The sequence below is a fragment of the Danio rerio genome, chromosome 13 (genome assembly GCF_052040795.2).
Source record: "Danio rerio strain M-AB ecotype USA chromosome 13, GRCz13ab, whole genome shotgun sequence".
In the NCBI taxonomy this organism is placed as follows: Eukaryota; Metazoa; Chordata; class Actinopteri; order Cypriniformes; family Danionidae; genus Danio; species Danio rerio.
In genome coordinates this window covers 46,679,763-46,700,634 of record NC_141033.1, presented here as the reverse complement: position 1 = coordinate 46,700,634, position 20,872 = coordinate 46,679,763, and the positions used below count along the sequence as shown (strand labels likewise).

Here is a 20,872-nt window from a genome sequence, read left to right as displayed (position 1 = left end):
TATCTAAAATGTTCATTTAAAAAAAAATATTTATCTATTTTTTTATTTTTGTTTCTGTTTGATGAGTACTTATTTATTAATTTAATTAAAATGTATTTATTTATTTATTTATTTATTTATTTATTTATTTATTTATTTATTTATTTATTTATGTCTGTTTGAGGTTTATTTAAAATATTTAATAAAAAAATATTTATTTATTTATTTATTTATTTATTTATTTATCTATTTATTTATTTATTTACGTTTTTCTGCTTGATTACTTGATTGAATTAAAATATATTTATTTACTTATTTAAATATTCATTGATTTATGTATGTTTGTCTGTATTTATTTAAAAGTATTTTTTATTTATCTATCTATTTGTTTGTTTATTTATTTATTTGTTTTTGGCTGTTTGATGTTTATTTAAAAATATTTATTTAAAAATATGTATTTTTTTATTTATTTATTTTTGTTTGATGATTTGTCATTTATTAATTGAAGAAAAAAAATATATATATAAATATTTATGGTTCAACAAACTGACAGAATTAATTAGTTTAATCAGCTGTGTTTAATTAGGGAAGAAACTAAACTGTGCAGAACTGCGGAGTATTAATGATACTTTTGTAACACCAATCAATACATAATAATGACATTTATTATTCATTCAACTTGATGGATTTGGACTAGCTATTCTGTATACTATTTTTTTGCTTTGTTTATTTATTTATTTATTATTTTTTGTAAGTTGCCACGTCTTAATAGACCCTTGGAAACAAAAAATTGCACCTTAATGGGTTATAACGGGGGTTATATATATATATATATATATATATATATATATATTGAATAAGGGGTAAATTATATCATTATTGTGAAGGAAAAAAAAAAAACATTATTAGCCCTCTTTAGCAATATTGCTTGATTATCTACAGAAAAAACTACTGTTATTCAATGACTTGTCTAATTGCCCTAATTTGCCTAGTTAAAGTAATTAACCTAGTTAGGCTTTTAAATTGCACTTTATGTTGTAAATTATCTAGCAAAATATTATTTACTGTCATCATGGCAAAGATAATAAATCAGTTATTAGAAATGAGTTTTTAAAACTAAAATGTTTAGAAATGTGGTGAAGGTGACGCAGTGGCGCAGTAGGTAGTGCTGTCACCTCACAGCAAGAAGGTCGCTAGTTCTAGCCTCGGCTGGGTCAGTTGACGTTTTTGTGTGGAGTTTGCATATTTTCCCTGCGTTCGCGTGGGTTTACCTCCGGGTGCTCCGGTTTCCACCACAGTCCAAAGACATGCGGTACAGGTGAATTGGGTATGCTAAAATTTTCCATAGTGTACGAGTGTGAATGAGTGTGTGTGGATGTTTCCCAGAGATGGGTTGCTGCTGGAAGGGCATCTTCTGTGTACAAACGTGCTGGATAAGTTGGTGGTCAAATCTGCTGTGGCGACCCCAGATTAATAAAGGGACTAAACCGACAAGAAAATAAATGATGAAATGTGGAGAAAAAAATATTTTCTCCGTTAAACAGATTTTGAGGAAAAAAACTGGGGGGCTAATAATTCAGGAGGGCTAATAATTCTGACTTCAACAGTATACATATATATACACAGAAAAATATTTCAAGATTTGAAATGCCTCAGGATGTTGTTATATATATCAAAGATGAAATTTTTTATAAATTGATCATCGGGATGTGCTTCTGGCACAGTTCATTGACTGGAAGTCTTTGGCAGAGAATAAATATCTTCACATTTTCATGCACAAATCAGACTTATCGCTCTCGCAATATCAATAAAACTTTCCTTTCAACACTCTTTGACATTAACGGCCTCTGTATTTCCTCTAGTAGTACAAACCACTTTCTAGTAAAACGAGTCCCTCAAGCCTTTCTAAATGAACAAAGAGCCAAATGCCGAGATTTCCAGGCTGTACACGTGTCTATTAAGTGTTAGAGAAGCTCTGGAAAGTGTCTTACTCACTGGCAGACTGTGTAACATTTCATTTGTCTGCTCTCTTCAGGCCAGAGGATTTCCTCTCACCTTTTCTGTGTCAGAGCACAAGAACAAGACCCTCTGGATCAATACCTGCGCTCAATGCTGAGAGAGCTGATCACATTACATAATGCCTCGCCTCAGAGAAACCAACAACTGTTTTTGAGCTAGTGTTTAGGTGGTGGATAACAAGCATAATTCTTCAATTAGTGGAAGTGTTGCTATTATTTTAATTCATCGCCTTGGAATTATAAGGTTCTGTCTGTGTTCTAAATGATTTTGAGATACTGAGCTTCAAAGTTTTGCATTCTATACAGCAAACAATATGTGTGGAACAGTTCTCGTTTTTACATTAACATGACAGAGACCTTAAATGTACTCTAAATGCAAATTATCAAAATTCAGTTGGGGTAAAACAAACAGGGCAAAAGCAGATAGAAAAAGTCATTTTCCGCTTGGAATTTTAAGGTTCTATCTGGCAGATCATTAATTGAAGCAAAACTTTTCAACAAATACAATATACAGTTGAAGTCAGAATTATTAGCCCCCCTGAATTATTAGCGCCCCTGTTTATTTTTTCCCCAATTTCTGTTTAATGGAGGGAAGATTGTTTCAGCACATTTCTAAGCATATTAGTTTTAAAAACCTATTTCTAATAACGGATTTATTTTATCTTTGCCATGATGACAGTAAATAATATTTTACTTAATATTTTTCAAGACACTTCTATACAGCTTAAAGTGACATTTAAAGGCTTAACTAGGTTAATTAGGTGAACTAGGCAGGTTAGGGTAATTAGGCAAGTTAGTCTATAATGATGGTTTGTTCTTTACACTATCGAAACAAAAATTAGCTTAAAGGGGTTTTTTAAAAAATTCAAAACTGCTTTTATTCTAGCCAAAATAAAACAAATAAGACTTTTTTTCTAGAAGACAAAATATTATCAGACATACTGTGAAAATTTCCTTGCTCTGTCAAACATCATTTGGGAAATATTTAAAAGAGAAAAAAAAAAATCAAAGGGGAGCTAATAAGTCTGACTTCAACTGTATATTTATTAATAATAACTTAAAGACTTTAAAAGAAAACAGAGAATGAGTAAATGAGTTTAATTAACACTGAAAAATGTTTCACTGACCCTATATACACAGTTACAAATATTTTACATTATATATATCAAATTTTTTAATACAATGTAAAATTTCTAGGGCTGTCAACCGATTAAATTTTTTTACTAATTAATCACATTTTTTTTTTATTAATCGCGATTAATTGCAATTAAAAGCCTGAAACTTGTCCTTTTGGCTATTGAAACGTAAAATTTATGTAAACACAAGACAAAGAAACTATTTAAACTCAGAATATGATTGTTTATCAGAATTTTTGTTCAACTTGTAACAGATTTCTTCATGTAAACAATATACCATCAATATAAAGAATCAAGATCCTTAAACTGTTGGCTTGAAAGCCCTATTTATTACAGAAATAAAAACACAGGCATGTAAGTGCCATTTGAATTTCAAAACAATCAATGCCAATAACAAACAAAAGTGATTCCCATGTTGGATTCTAATTGGACTGCAAAAACATTTCAAGATACAGGCATTGCAAATATGGAAATTGGAAAATTAAAATAATTAATTATTTAATACAAAATTAAATTAAAATAATTAAATATTTAATTAATTATTTAATCCGTCTTTCGGATGAGACGTTAAACCGAGGTCCCGACTCTCTGTAGTCGTTAAAAATCCCAGGATGTCCTTTGAATGTCCTTCGAAAAGAGTAGGGGTTTAACCCCGGCATCCTGGCCAAATCTGCCCACTGGCCTTCATCCATCATGGCCACCTAAACATCCCCATATTCAATTGGCTGCATCACTGTCTCCTCTCCACCAATCAGCTGGTGTGTGGTGTGCGGTCTGGCGCAAAATGGCTGCCGTCGCGTCATCCAGGTGGATGCTGCAAACTGGTGGTGGATGAGGAGATCCCCCCCACTATGTAAAGCGCTGTGAGTGCCCAGAAAAGCGCTATATAAATGTAAGGAATAATTATTATTATTATTATTACAAACAATTGGGCTCCTTGTAAAGTTGTATTGCTGAGAGTTGAAAACATCAATTATAAAGTAGAAACAAATTTGCTTAATCCTTTACATTCAGCCAGTTGCTAGGACAGTCCAGTCTGTTGACATTAACGAGAGCGAAAGCAGAATCACCCAATTTCAGTGCCTAATTTTGGTGCCACTGGTGTTGCGACAAGGATGCAAGAAGCATTATGGGGTACATTAAAGTCATGCACAGGTACGCGCTGTTTCACACCAAAGACTATGGACTTCTTACACCGACTTTGGTCACACCATCTCTAAATATTTAATTCTAAGCAACTTATGGAAATGGCCACTGTCGGTGATGTTATGCATTTGTTCTTGCTGCTAGAAAACGCACGCATACACACATTCACACACACACAATGCGCGCAGTAGATCGCACCTAGTGAGCGACTCCCTTCAGATTCATCAATTCGTACAATCGCGTTTACCAAATTTGCTTAAACTAAGCATTCTAAAGTATGACAATATTTCACAAGGATTCTGACACAGCAACACGAAGCAGACGATTTACAAAAGTTGCATATGAGGGGGGTGGGGGGGATGTCAAACTTAACAAAAACATGTCAAGCTTGCGACATCATCTGGCATTTTTACCGTTACATGGACACCAATGCTCCGATTTTAATATGGTTGAGATAATACTCTGATTAAGAGTCGACAATGTAAACAGCAATTTATTTTTTTCAATTTTGTGAGGTGCTGCATTTTGATTTTGTGTTTTTTTCTGGTCTTTCCTGCTGTCAACAGAACAGTTCGGTGCAATGACAAAGAACGCTGATCCTGATGGTCCTCGTGTGTGCATTTAAAAAGCTGATTGGCTCACAGAAAGATCCTCAGCCAAGCTAAGCTAACAAAGCTAAAATCCGACTTTGTAGATAAAACCTTTTTTAATTTTTAAAATAAAAAGTCTTAAAATGTAAAAAACTTATACAAAAACATCACATAATGTAAATTAGTTGTCATTTAGTAAGAATATGTCAATAACTTAATAATTTGGACGAAAATGTCAGAACCTTATAATTCTAAGGTGACGAATATACAGTTGAAGTCAGAATTATTGGCCCTCCTGAATTATTGGCCACCCTGTATATTTGCTCCCCAATTTTTGTTTAACAGAGAAAACACATTTCTAAATATAATAGTTGTAATAACTCATTTCTAATAACTGATTCTTTCATCTTTGCCATGATGACAGTACACAATATTTGACCTAATATTTTTCACGACACAAGTATTCAGCTTAAAGTAACATGCAACCAGGTTAATTAGGTAAGTTAGGTTAATTAGTCAAGTCATTGTATAATGCTGGTTTGTTCTGTAGACAATCTGAAAAAATAAATGCTTAAGGGGGCTAATAATTAGGAGCTAAACTAAACTGCTTTTATTCTAGCCGAAATAAAACAAATAAGACTTTCTGCAGAAGAAGAAAAAATATATATTATAGGAAATACTGTGGAAAATTCCTTGCTTCAGGATAATCAGGAGGGCAAACAATTTTGACTTCAACTGTATGCATCTAACAGAGACGACTTGCCATCAGCCAATCACAGTGTGCATAGTTAGTAATCATGCAGACATCGTCCATAGCAGATCAACAAGGTCAACTTTAAAGGAGCACATTTGTTCACAGTGGTAAGTAAAGCTGCCAGTAGTCCAAAGTGCCTTTCCAACAGGCACACATTTGTACCAAAAGCATCTATACGGGTGCCGTAAAGTGTAACTTTTTAAAAGATACCCCAGTGAAAGCTCTTTTACCATTTTTGACTGAAAGTGCTTGACATGATGACAACAATACAAATTCACTGAAGCCTTGTCTACCTTTTTTGCTCATACATTTAGCCAGCAGTACTACAGTATGTTACGTTTGACAGATACTAGTTCAAGTAAAATCTGGATGCTAAATCCATTTTTGGGAGAGTCATTCACAATGTTATACACAAAAAAGGAAACATATTGAGTAGGCCAAACTCACTTAGTTATTCATCTCAATGGGTAAGACCAAATAATAGAGCTGTGATTTGTGGCAAATGGTTGTTGAGTTTCTCAAAATACAGTAGGATGAGACTATACGATAGCATTGAAACATCAATTTTGACAATCAAGGCTATAATTAAAAAAAGAAAAGGTAGTCGTTTCAATTCAACTTTATTTCTATAGGGCTTTTACAATGTAGACTGTGTCAAAGCAGCAAGAAGATCTAGTAAATTGAAACTGCTTCAGTCCAGTGTTTAGAGTTAAAGTTCAGTTTAGGCGGCATGGTGGGTCAGTGGTTAGCACTGTCACCTCACAGCAAGAATGCCCCTGGTTAGATCCCCGGCTGGTCAGTTAGCCTTTCTGTGTGGAGTTTGCATGTACTCCCCGTGTTGGCATGAGTTTCCTCAGGGTGCTCTGGTTTCCCCCACAGTCCAAAGATATGTGCTACAGTATAGGTTAACTGAATAAGCTAAATTGGCTCTAGTGTATGTGTATGAATGCGCGAGTCAATGGGTGTTTCCCAGTACTGAGTTGCAGCTGGAGGGGGAACCGCTGTGTAAAAACTTGCTGGATAAGTAGGTGTTTTTTTTTTCGTTTTGGCGACCCCTAATAAAAAAAGGGACTAAGCTGAAGCAAAATTAATATATGAACGAAGTTCAGTTTACTTCAGTTCAGTGTAATGTAAATGTCACTGCAGAAAGCCCAAACACTGAAGAGCAAATCAAGTACAGTCACAGTCAACTAAAAGTGTTATGAATCAGCCTGGAAGACAATGGGTGAGGATGTCTCCAAGAATTAGTTGGATCTTGGGGTCAAAAAGTCTCCAAAAACTACAATTTGTTGTACGTCAACACAAATAGTTTGATAGGGTTTCCAAAAAACAACTACTTTATCCTCATCCAAAAACAAACTCAAGCATTTTCAGTTTCGAAGTTAATATTTAGAGCAAAGTGTTAAAAGTTTAAACAATAAAGACATTTTCTTTCACAGCTCATATTTACCAAGGGTGACGGCATTGGTGGAGGTTGTTTAAAACGAGTGAACTCATTGTCTGTCATTGTCTGTATCTATACATTCTTTTTTTTTTTTTTTACTTTTCACAGTAACTATTAGTATTTAAACAAGTACTTAAACAAGTATTTAAACATTTAGATGATTGATATGATTTTAGCCCTTTCTTGATCACAATGGCAGCTGAAGGTCCTCACTGAGCTCCTTTGTCTTAGCCATAACTGTCCACAAACCAACTGCAGAAAGTTTCTGTTTAACTTGTTGAGTTGATTAAAACGGCTGTTCCCAATGAATCAGAGTAATTATGATGCTTTAGAACAAGCTTGGACTATTTGGAATGGTATAGAACTTTGGATTTTCCCACAGAATGTGACAGCTTGCGAAAGGTATGAATTATTTTGGACATGACACTTTTTGTTCAATTGTAAATAAATGCTGAGACATGTCTATGTAGAAGAGCTTCTCTGAACGCACAACATGTCCAACCTTGAGGCGGATGAGCAACAGCAGCAGAAGACCACACTGGTTGCCACTCCTGTCAGCTAAGAACAGGAAACAGAGGCCACACCTCGCACAGGCTCACCAAAATTGCACATAGAAGATTGGAAAAACGTTGCCTGGTCTGATGATTTCTGCTGCCACATATGGATGGTAGGGTCATAATTAAGTATCAACAGCATAAAATCATGGATCCATCCTCCCTTGAATCAACAGTTCAGGCTGGTGGTGGGGGTGTAATAGTGTGAGGGGTATTTTCTTGACACACTTTGGGCCCATTAGTACCAATTGAGCATCGTGTCAATGCCACAGCCTACTTAAGTATTGTTGCTGACCATGTCCATCCCTTTATGACCAAAGTGTGCCCATTTTCTGATGGCTACTTCCTGCAGGATAACGGCCCCATGTCATAAAGCATGAATCATCTCAGACTAGTTTTTTTAACCACAACAATGAGTTCTCTGTATTCAAATGGCCTTCACAATCACCATATCTCAATCCAATAGAGCACCTTTGGGATGTGTTGGAATGGGAGATTCGCATCAGAGATGTGCAGCCAACAAATCTGCAGCAACTTCATGATGTTATCATGTTAATATGGACCAAAGTCTCTGAGGAATATTTCCAGTACCTTGTTGAATCTATGCCACATTGGATTAAGGCAGTTCTGGAGGCAAAAGTGGGTCTAACCCAGTACTAGTAAGGTGTACCTAATAAAGTGGCCGGCAAATGTATTTACTGATATTGTAAATATTTATCAGTATGGGAATAGCACACAGAGCATAAAAACAAGCTTACATTCAGAAAGCATGCAGTTTCATAGGAAGTCTGACTTTGATTTGTAGAATGAATGTGTGTATGGTTTTGATAGCCCAGAGTCAAAAGTTCCCCGGCTCAGAATAGAGGTGTAATAATATTGGTTGGACTTTGTGGATGACACTGTGGTGTCTTCCTGATCTCTCCAATAACTCAGCTGTTATTGAGAGCAGGGCTTGAACGTGGCCCTGCACCGCCACAGCAGATAAAGCACAGCACAAACACACACACACTTTCATTACAGGTCAGCCATTTCTAAACTCCAGAGATATAAGCTAAACACAAATCATAGCATGTTCCAGCCATTAATCCAGTCTGACGCAGGTATCAGTCAGAAAAAGACAGCAAAAGGGTGAAATGTGACCATAAAGGAAGAATGCATTTATAGGTTGTAAACACACATTTCTGTGGATGGAAATAAGGAGAGGGATGTTCTAATGTTACTAAACTGAACGTGAAAAATTTGACTGAAAAGGCATTTTTAATGTCAGTCAAATCACTGTATTGTTGTTATTTTTATTTTATATATTTATTAATTAATCCATTCATTTTCCTTCGGCTTAGTCTCTACTTTAGAAGTCGCCACAGAGGAATTAACCACCAACAACAGCTAACAACTGAAACAACTAAAACTACTATAGAAATAATAACAAAATGATAGATAGAACAAGAGTTAGAAAAACAAGGTTGGTATGGTGGAGCGATACAATCTCAAATGGATTAATCGATAATGGCAAACATGACTTTACAAAGTACTGCACAACAAAAGATAATTCCTAGATAGAACACTATAGTGACTGATAGAGTGATATAAAGAAAGATAAACGATGGATGGATGGATGGATGGATGGATGGATGGATGGATGGATGGATGGATGGACGGACGGATAGATGAATGAATAGATAAATGGATGGACAGATCTATAAACAAATGAATGGACGGACAGACAGACGGACTATTGTGTTAATGGATGGATGGTTGTACAGTATTAATGGATGGATGGATGCATGAATGGATGTATGAACAGAAAAATGTATTGACGAATGGAGGGATGTTTGGATAAATGTATTATGCAATGGATGGATGGTAGATGAATGAATGTATTGACAGATGGATGATAGATGGATGAATGTATTAACGGATGGATGGATGATGGTGGATAGATGGGTGGATGGATAAATCAATTGCTGGATAAATGTATGGATGTACGAATGGATGTATATATCGATGGATTAACAGATGGATGGATGGATGGATGGATGGATGGATGGATGGATGGATGGATGGATGGATTAACAGATGGATGGATAAATGGATGGATGAATGGATGATGGATGCATTTATTGATGGATGGATGGATGGATAGATGGACAGATGGATGGATGAATGCATTAATATATGGATGGATAGATGGATGGATGGATTAAAGTAAGGATGATGGATGTATTAATGGAAGGATGGATGGATAGATGGATGAATGTATTGACAAATGGATGGATGGATGGATGGATGGATGTATTAGCTCATGGATGGATGGATGGATGGATGGGTGAATAAATTAACTGATGGATAAATGTATGGTGTATAGATGTATGGGTGTATAGATGGATGCATGGATGGATGGATGGATGGATGGATGGATGCATTTATTGATGGATGGATGGATGGATGGATAGATGGACAGATGGATGGATGAATGCATTAATATATGGATGGATAGATGGATGGATGGATTAAAGTAAGGATGATGGATGTATTAATGGAAGGATGGATGGATAGACAGATGAATGTATTGACGAATGGATGGATGGATGGATGGATGGATGGATGGATGGATGGATGGATGTATTAACTCATGGATGGATGGATGGATGGATAAATTAACTGATGGATAAATGTATGGTGTATAGATGTATGGGTGTATAGATGGATGCATGGATGGATGGATGGATGGATGGATGGATGGATGGATGGATGTTTTAACAGATGGATCGATTAATGTATTAATGAATGATGCATAGATGTATTAATGGATGGATGGATAAATATATTGATGGATGGATGGATGTATTAACTTATGGATGGATAGATGAATGTATGGACGGATGGATGGATGGATGGATGGATGGATGGGTGGATGTATTAAAAGATGGATTGATGGATGGATGAACGTAGGTATGTTTGGATGGATGGATGGATAGATGGATGGACGGACGAATGGATGGAAGGATAGAGGAATGTATGTAGGTATGTATGTATGGATGAATGGATGGATCAACAAATAGAATAACAGATATAATGATAGAGCAGATATGATGAAAAAATGATAAGAAGGATGAATATAAAGACAAATAGACAGAATTTTAGATAAATTAACAGATGATGAATGGATGGACAGACAGATGGACAAATAGACCTATAGAAAGAAACATAAATCGTCAGATAGAATGATAAAATGATAGATTAAATAGTAAATGAGAAATAATAGAATGATTGATGTTTGGGGTGGAAGAATAAATAGAAATATAGAATAAAACAAATAGAACTAAAGATGATAGATAGATAAATAAATACTGTTGACAGACAGACAGATAATAGCTTTTTTCCTACTTCGCTGATCATGACTGAACTAGTAGAAACAGATACACACACTTTCATGCCAGCCGTAATTCACCATGACCTAAAGCAGCTCTAGAGAAACAGTTCTTTGGCCGCAGCACACATTTTTACCCTGCCGTCACGCCTGAGCATATGTGTCAATGTAATGTCTGAAACAATACACGTGTTCTCAGGGTGTTTAGTAGATTAGAGAACAACGAGCCAAACAAACTCACACACTGAAGGTCATGCCCTCATAAGCACAAGACTCACACCTGCAGAGAGCCATGAGCACAAACACTCAAGACAAGAGCAGATGATATAAAAATACATACAACACAGAATACAATGGTTCTTCAGGTGGAGAAACTCAAGCTCTGATCCTAAAGTTACAGAGATTCCTATATTAGGCTTTTAATGCACCATAAGCATGTAATGTTATTTGAAGCAGTGTTTTTCAACCTCGTTCCTGGAGGACCACCAACACTGCATGTTTTGGAGGTCTCCTTTGTCTGTCACACCCATTACAGGTCTTTCAGTCTCTATTGCTAAGCTCATGATCAGAATCAGGTGTGTCTGAATAAGGAGACATGGGCTGCGTCCGAAATCGCATACTTCCAGACTATATAGTATGCTAAAAATAGTATGCGAGCCGAGTAGTATGTCCAGATTCATAGAATTCAAAAAACAAGAATTTTATGCAAGAAGCAAGAAGTACCTGGATGACCCACTACTTCCGGCAAGATTACTACACTATCCCATGATGCACAGCAAGATAATTCATGAATGGGAGTGAAGCGACGCGATTGACATGGGTAGGTCATGGGATTATGAAAAAGGGGTCCATGTACAGAACGTACAGAGTTCCATACTAGTCACATTCATACTGTATAGGATGTACTTTTCTAACGGTTGAGTAGAAAACTCAAATTCAAATGCAGTAAAAATGTGCAGAGGAATGTGATTGAGTAACTGATTTAAACACTCTTTTCCACTATGAAGTTGAACTGCCCCAAACACCCTTTTAAATTTTGAATGGACCTACTTTGCATGTACATTATTAGGACCTATTCACAGCTTTCATTTCAATTATAGTAAGCCTATATAAAAATAGCGCCGGACCGTTTCTTAGTGATTCGCTGGTAATGTCTTTAAAGAAACAATTAGGCCAATTTATTCATTTGCTATTTATGTACAGTAATTGAGTTATAAAATGAGAGTAAAATATAATATAATATATATATATATATATATATATATATATATATATATATATATATATATATATATAAAATCAACAACAAAAATGTAACTGTAAATGAAAATGTAAATAAAATCCTTAGTTGTTGTCCTATCACTAAAATAACACTACATCTCTCTATATTTAGGCTAAAACACTGCTTTATTTATTTATTTATTTATTTATTTATTTATTTATTTATTTATTTATTTATGCCTATGTAACCCCGCTGGTCCCGCACAGCACTTAGTAGCCGGCCTCTGTTACACCCACCCCCTTAAACCTCACTCCCATCCGGGTCACGGCACCAATGTAACCCCGCCGGTCCTACACCACCCAATCCACACTGGTATCGAACCGGCGACCTTCTGCATGGGAGTCGGTTGCTCTAACAAGAAGGCTAAAGAACATGACCTCTAGCGTCTGTCACTAGAGCACTTTTAGAGGTCAAAGGAGTGAGGTTTACCTGCACAGCACTCACTAGCTGGCCTCTGTTACACCTACTTATTTGTATGTTTCATGTATGTACTTTCATTTTAGTTGTGTTATATTTCTTTAATTCAACTTTCCAAAAAGAATCCTCATTGCACATAACACGTTAACAATGATAATAAAACTTGGACAGCTTAATAAAGGAATTATAATGCTGTGTTTCATCTTCATTTACAAATAGCAGAGTATTTACAGCTACTGTATAGGCTATTTCTGTCTGTTCGCATCCCGTCCTTTTGTGAGCCCTGGCGGCATAGTCGCAAACTGCGGTCATACCTAAAAACACGTTCTTACTTCTTTAGAGCGGCGGCGGTACAAGGTCATTTTAAAGTGTCACCCACTGTAGATGTAAAAAAGCATGTCAAATGATGTAGGTTACGTAAAATATCAAATCTAGCAGAAAATATATTATAGCAGGGAATAAGTACATTTATAATGTAAAACTTGTACAAATAATAGTTTGATCGGAAAAGAAATCTAAAAAAAGAAACATTAATCAAATGTTAAAATTGACTACTGAACTAATTAAAAGATTACCTACTAGAAGTGACTGACAGATAGCATATGCAAAACGTCAAACACTTGACAGCTTTGTTTAGATTTTAGCAACTATAACTTTGACTTTTTATTCAGTTTGTGGTCTCGTTTTATCTGAAACACTGTAAGCTACGACATCGTCTTGCTTTTTACTACAAAGATGCCATTTTCTTGTGTAAGAAACATAGTAAACAATGTAAACAACAGGCAGAGTGACATAAACAAACAAATAACCATCAATAATTCAACACTATTGTGTTGTTGGACTAAATGTGTTCAATTGGATGTTCTTACCTTTCAAAATAAACCGGGATGTACAGCAATGAATGCATGTGTGTCTTATTATTACGATGATATTTACTCCACAGGCGTTACTCTATGAGGCGTTTTCTGTACAACTTCCACTAATTTAGCAAATACGTTCTTTATAAGCTTCGCATTGAAAAACATTTAGCTGCAATGGCTGCTTGAGGGTTGTAGTTTTAGACTGATGTATTCATCTTATTCTTTGCAAGCGGGCGCAGCCATTTGAATCTTTTTGGCTCAAGACTTCCGGTCTCATTCAGTTCCATTCATTTTTAGACGTTAAAAACTGCTCGTTACACTGCTTGATGTTGCAAACTGATATTTTCTTATTATATTATTCTACTTGGTCTGTATAGTAATGCAAACATTTGTTTGTAGAGCAAGTAGTTTGACCATTTCTGCCGTTATTATTCCTAGTCATTTCTCCCATAGGCGACTGAATGGAAGTTCTAAAACAATCGCAAAAACAGGCGCACTTACGCATTTTAGAATAAGGTCAATAGTTTGTCAAGATTACTCGTGTTCTTTTTAATGTGATCTATTTGTAAACACTGGAATGTAAAAAAAACAGTGCCTCCACGTTCTATCGCTGACTAATTAACTTATTTCCAATTTCATATTCAAATACATACAATATTTAAAGCTTAAATATGAAAATACTGATTTAATGGCTGTAAAACTGTAAAATTGTGCAAACTTTTGTGCAAAAATATTTGTAAAATATTGTAAATATGCACTGTAAACCCAAAAAGTGAAGGTAACTCAAACCATTTGAGGAAACCAATTGCAACAAACCATTTAAGTTCAAAAACTAATCCTAATGAGTACTGTGATCTATTTGAGTAAACGAAGCAATTTGAGCACAGTAACACCTGATAAATGAAGAGAACTCAAACCAACTGAGTACTTTAAAACCCAGTAAGTTAAGGAGACTCAAACCGTTTGAGGAAAGCGATTGCTACAAACCGTTTGAGTTGAAAAACTAATCTATATAAGTACTGTGATCTTACTCCATTTAAGTTGAAGTGATGAGATATTTAATTAACTCATTACCTTCAACACCGAGTTCAAAATTCTTTTCATGTGAATAGAATTAACCTTCAGAAAATTTTGAGTTAACTACACTCATTTAATTTGCTAAAACTAACTGTTGGGTTTTACAGTGTACATTTATTGATTTTTTTTATTGTTTTCTTTAAAAATAAAGTCTATGCTTTAGAAAACAGCAAACTACTGACCTTTTGAAGAGTTTTCTGTTGATAAAAATGATCTATACGTTGGTAGATGGGCGTGGATGGACACTGTGACAGATGGAACAGAGGATAGTTAGATAAAACTGATAAAACCAAAGAGCTTTCTGTCTCTGTATAACCTGACATCACCACATATGCGCTGATGGACGCATGACTCGATATGTCAAAACACAATAACTTAAGTGCATGAAGTGATTCAGATGCTCTCTTCTTAATGACTGGAGAAGTTTTTGATGCCAAAGGTGAACCGCCGACATGCAAATCTAACACAAATTTGTGGAAGTGCCCAGAGAGTAAACTGCTAAATTTACTTTTCTGAAATAGTGATACATGCGTCTCTAAGTAAATTAAAACACCACAGGTCTGCAGGTACAACATCAGCATGTTCAGCTGAAGGTAAGACTGACCTCGGGTCAGATAGTGGCTCAGTTCCAAAACCTAGTGAGCGTCCTTGCTTTCTACTGCCTACATAAATATTTGTCTTTTAAGGCAGCTACCTAACCTCAAATGTGACCTTGCAAGTAATCGATTTGAGAAGCTCTATATAAAGAGTAAATGTACAAACAGCATCCTCTAACAATGCACACATGATACCTGGCAGTTGATTTTAAATTTGCTTTATCTTGTTGAAAAATGTTGTAAAAATACACCGCATTCATTTACATTGCAAATATTGAGCAGACATAAGGACAAATGTGAACGTCCATGTCAATATAAATGCACTATATCAATATAGCAGAAATTCATTCATCACTTAATTTTCTTTTCGGCTTAATCCCTTTATTAATCAGGGGTCGCCACAGCGGAATGAACCGCCAACTTATCCAGCACATGTTTAATGCCTTTCCAGCTGCAACCCATCTCTGGGAAACATCCATACCAACTCATTCACACTCCACTTAAAAAAGGTTGAAACATATTACTTCTGAAAGACAGTGCAAAAGTGTGTAAAACACAATATAATCATATGAATTATACCCCTAGAATAAAAAGACAAAATGGTTTTGACCATATATGGAATGGTGGTGAATATTAATGAGCTCTGCTCTGATGCTCCACAACTGATGTCAGTGCCTGATGCTTACGCTCACGCACATGCACACAAACTCATGTACACTGAAATACACACATGCAAAATAATCATAATTCAGTTGTCCAAAAAATATTAAAAAAAAAAAAATTTGATTATTGATTATTAAATTGTAAATTAAATTAATTTTCTTTCGGCTTAGTTTCTTTATTAATCTGGGGTCGCCACAGCAGAATGAACCGCCAACTTTTACAGCATATGTTTTACACAGTGGATTCCCTTCCAGCTGCAACCCAGTACTGGGAAACACCCATACACTCTCACATTCACACCTAAACACTAAGGCCAGTTAAGTTTATTCACCTATAGCGCATGTCTTTAGACTTGTGGGGGAAACTGGAGCACCTGGAGGAAACCCATGGCAACACGAGGAGAACATGCAAACCCCACACAGAAATGTCAACTGACGCAGCCAGGACTCGAACCAGTGACCTTCTTGCTTTGAGGCGACAGAGTAATGTGGATGAAATATAGCGGGCAAATGATAATTATACTTGACAAGGACATATTTAGAATTGTATTTTGTGGATTTAACGTATAGGCAAATAAAATAAAATCCCAGTAAAAAACAAGCCAATCGGAACACAGCATTAACTCTGATGCCGCACACTAAATCATTAATGTGCTCATCCCAGGCTGTGTTTGATTGTCCGCAATGTTTCCGATTGAAATTGCAACAATGACCATTCATCCTTTATTTTTAAGTTTATCTAAGCTTGTATTATATGCATGTGGGACTCTTATTTTGAATAATATTGCTGAATTATCAAGTTTTATAACTTGTACAGGTTCTCTTTCACTCCAGAAAAATCACAGTAGGAGCTGAGTGATATAACATAATGCATAAACATGCATTAAACACTTACTCAGCAGTCTACATGTGTTTATTGCCTCATTACAAACATGCATGTCAAATTACACAATATACACCTTAAAATAACATCAGAGAGTTGGCAGACCAAATGTCTCTATGGTGGAAGTCAAACTTTGTAATGTCACTCATTTTCGAGATAAGAATCCCACCTACGTATAATACAAGCATAATTAAACTTAAAAATAAAGGATAAATTATTGTTGTTGTAATCTCATTAGGAAAAATTGTGACCAATCAAATACAGCCTGGAGCGTGCATATTAATGATTCCATTTGGATAGTCAATGTTGTGTTCTGATTGGTCTGATTTCACTGGGATTTTACTCGCGCAATTTACACAAGAATGAGAAAACAATGGTGTTTGAGTCTTATGTTATTCATAACGCTCGCTCAGCTGTCAGGGGGATGGTATGGTTTGGTAGTGTTTGACAAGGTGCACGTGACGTGTCGGAAGAGCGATGAGGGATGCGGTGGGTGAGGGGTGAGAAGAGTGCGCGATGTATTAGAGGACCGGGAGGGTGAGGCGCGACTCCCGAAACTTCCGGGAGACATGGGATGTCTGTTGAATGACCTCCCGGCTCCCGCCCTACTCATAATTCTCTCTTCATATAGCCATATGCCTATGACATATCCATAAAACACTGGTATATAACCGGACTCATATCGTATCGCTTTCTAACTACAATCGATCCACTCCAGAGTTAGTTTCAATCGAGCCGACACCACCTTATTCAAGCGATCTTGGAATGAGTGTTTTGGCGCGGATCCAGGCACGATTGGTGGTTTAACATATGCCAAATGACCCGCGCTAACTGGGCAAACAAGACAGGTCCGAAACAAAAGTCTAGGTGTGAAAGCACCCTACGTATATCCAGATTTTCATTCTTTGGCACCTTTGAAAAGGTCCTATTATGCCCTCTAGTCTCCAGACTTATTAGACGTGTCCCTGGAGTGTGTATGTGAAGTTTTAGCTCAAAATACCACGAAAATATAATGTTTTATAACTCTCTGAAACTGACTCTTGTAGGCTTTGATCCTGATTGTGTCATTTTGGTGACTTTTGCTTTAAATTCAAATGAGAATTTTCAAAAGAGGGCGGAGCTACAAATTCCTACGAGTCAGCATAGCAGCAGATTTTAATACAGATTCCAATACTAATGTCCGATGCTAATAAGGGAGAGATCATCACTAATGGGCGGGGCTTTCTCACTCTGATGACACATGCAACAGGAGAATGTCAATCAAAATGTTTCTGCAAATTGTTTTTATCAAGTGTGATTATAAAAAGTAAAAATAATGAATTTTTATTATTAGAAGCTGGTTACATTCACAGACTGTTGCCACACAACTGTGTTTACACTCATTACAAAAGTGATTTTTGCATAATAGGTCCCCTTTAAGGTTTATTTATTCATTATATTTATGATGACTTGAAATACTGTCATATACAGTTTCTTGTAATATTTGGATGATTTACCTTGCAAACATCAACTTTTTTTTCTGCCAGGATGCGTCTTGTTACAGTCTGTCCATCTGCATATGACAAGCAGAAAGAGATGATGGAAATGAAATTTTCCTGGGATGTCTGATACTCATGGTGCTTGTGAGCCTCTGACTTTGGGTCACGATCGCCTAGAGAATAGGAAGAGAGGCAGAGTATTGTGTTAGTAATTAGTCATTAGAATAAAGCAGATAATGCAGAGTTTGATGAGTGAGTTCAGGGACAGGCTGACCTGATGGTGACAAGCGGAAATGAACTCTTATATAATGTCAATTTCTCCAAATTCAATGAGAATAGACAGCACAGCAAAAGTGTTAAGTATAGAATCTCCATTCTGAGATAATAATGTGTCATGAATATGCATGAGTTGACTTATCTGCCTTTCCAAACACAGGTGACAAGAATGTTCATGATGCATTTTAATGTGATACTGTAATTTGGAACTTTACTTTAAATTACAACACTTGTAGATAATATTTCAGGCAACAGTGAGCTTCACCAGCAAAACTAATCACAATTCTTCTCAGTATCTGCTTATTTCTTTAACAATATAAATAAACAAATAAATAAAACAGAAATAAACACACAAACAAACAAAGTAATAAATATAAACATAAAAATACAAAAATTTAAAATAAATAAATCAGATAAACAAATAAACAAATAACAAATAAATAAAAAATAGCAGACAAAGAAACAAAAAATAATAAATAAATACATAAATAAATAACTAATCAGACAAAAAAACAAACAAATAAATGAATAAATAGTCAAAAAACAAAGAAACAAATATCAAATAAATAGAAAAATAATATTTAGACAAACAAAGAACAGATAAATAAATACATAAATAAACAAATAAATAAATAAATCAGACAACCAAAGAAACAAAGTCTTCTTCTTCTTCTGCCTTCGTCCCGTATGGTCGCAGGGTCGGCTCTTCGGAACAAGCCATTTTAGACTTGTCCATTTGATAACGACTTTTTTTTTTACACATTCCGGCCGGCCTGTCACCTGGGCCGGTTATTCTCATACACTTATACATTACGGACAATTAAGCCTACCCAATTCACCTGCAGCATGTCTTTGGACTGTGGGAGAAACCGGAGCACCCGGAGGAAACCCAAGCGAATGCAGGGAGAACATGCAAACTTACAGAAATGCCAACTGAACCAACGTTCGAACCAGCAACCCAATGACCTTCTTGCTGTGAGGCGACAGCACTACCTACTGCGCCAGTGCTTTGCCCTACAACCAAAGAAACAAACATAAATAAATAAATAAAAATTAATAGACAAAAAAATAAATAAATAAATAATAAATTAAACAAACAAACTAATAAATAAACAAATAAATAATCAGAAAAAGAAACAAATAAAAAATAAAAGAAACAAAAAAAGAAACAAATAAACAATCAGACAAACAAATAAATAAAAAATAAATAATCATATAAACAAAGAAAAAATAAATAATAAATTAAACAAAAAATAAATAAATAATCAGACAAACAAATGGACACTCAATAAATAAATATGCTAAAAAGTCAATCCACTAATTCCAAATTTTAAAGGTAATGCAAAGACATCTTGTTGTCGTTTGGTTTCTGCGTAGACTTGTGCTTGTTATTTACCTACTGTATCTGTAATCAGTAGTCGGTGCTAAATAGACAGATACAGAAGTGGGCGTTGATCTTCTGTGGAGGCGGGGTTTGGTCACAATTATTTAATAAAGTGGTGCATTGAACATATTGTCGTTTTGGTCTAACTTGATCTTTTGGATAGTACAGATTGACATCATTAAAGTATTTTCCACATAAATTAAATGAATTAATATTGAATATTCACTTGTATTCTGTAACTGTGGGTGGCTTTTGCTCTACATGTGGCTTGCACTGAGAATACAAACATGTTTGCAGAAAAGCTTTTATTACTTAAGGAAATCCCATGGTCATTGCAATTCAGTGAAGGTGTCTGTATGACTTCCTCCTGACCCAAACACACACACACACACACACACACACACACACACACAAGACATGCTGAACACAGACACACGCTGCCAATGTAATTAATTTTACACAATAAGAGATTATTATCTCAATGTCACATCATTTGGCTTTGAATATGTTGCCTGGCAGCCTCACACACATCCATTACTGCTCTCTGCTGTTCAAATCAGTCACATTTAGAAACGGTGGAGCTTGCGGTCTTGCCAACATTTTGTCAAGCGTTTTTTTCTTCAGCAGACCTCAAATTGCTCATTAAAAAATGTGTTAATAAAAAGTTTATTACAATGTATTATCATCATCATTACCATCATCATCATCAAATAATATGTTATGACTCCTTTATGCGGCTGTTTTGTATTCTTTCATGGAATGATATGCAACAAATGGATCATTTAAACTGAATCCATTAATAAGGTATTGTAAAATAATGCTTAAACGGGATAGTAAACACTTCTTGATGTTACAAATGGATGTTTAATTTACTGTCAAATTTTAAAATCCCTAAAAGTTTCCATTGTTTTACCATTGCATGCTTTAAATCAAGATTCTAACCTCAGACCAGACACTGCATATGTT

General features: G+C 35.4%; 1 protein-coding gene across 14 annotated transcripts in view; it reads right to left on the bottom strand.

Moving 5' to 3' along the window:
* Positions 1–20,872, bottom strand: part of LOC147834296 (uncharacterized) — a 340,821-nt gene that overhangs the window by 210,358 nt on the left and 109,591 nt on the right. For 7 of the 14 annotated variants that reach the window (XM_087279746.1, XM_087279748.1, XM_087279749.1 and 4 more), the window contains exons 2-3: positions 18,265–18,419; positions 14,810–14,872 (exon numbers count right to left, since the gene is read on the bottom strand). In XM_087279746.1, coding sequence (XP_087135872.1) covers positions 14,810–14,872; positions 18,265–18,419 — 218 coding nt within the window. Of the gene's footprint in view, positions 1–14,809; positions 14,873–18,264; positions 18,420–19,361; positions 19,579–20,872 lie in introns of those variants that run through there. The other 7 variants (XR_015506370.1, XR_015506367.1, XR_015506369.1 and 4 more) reach the window with 4 other exon arrangements.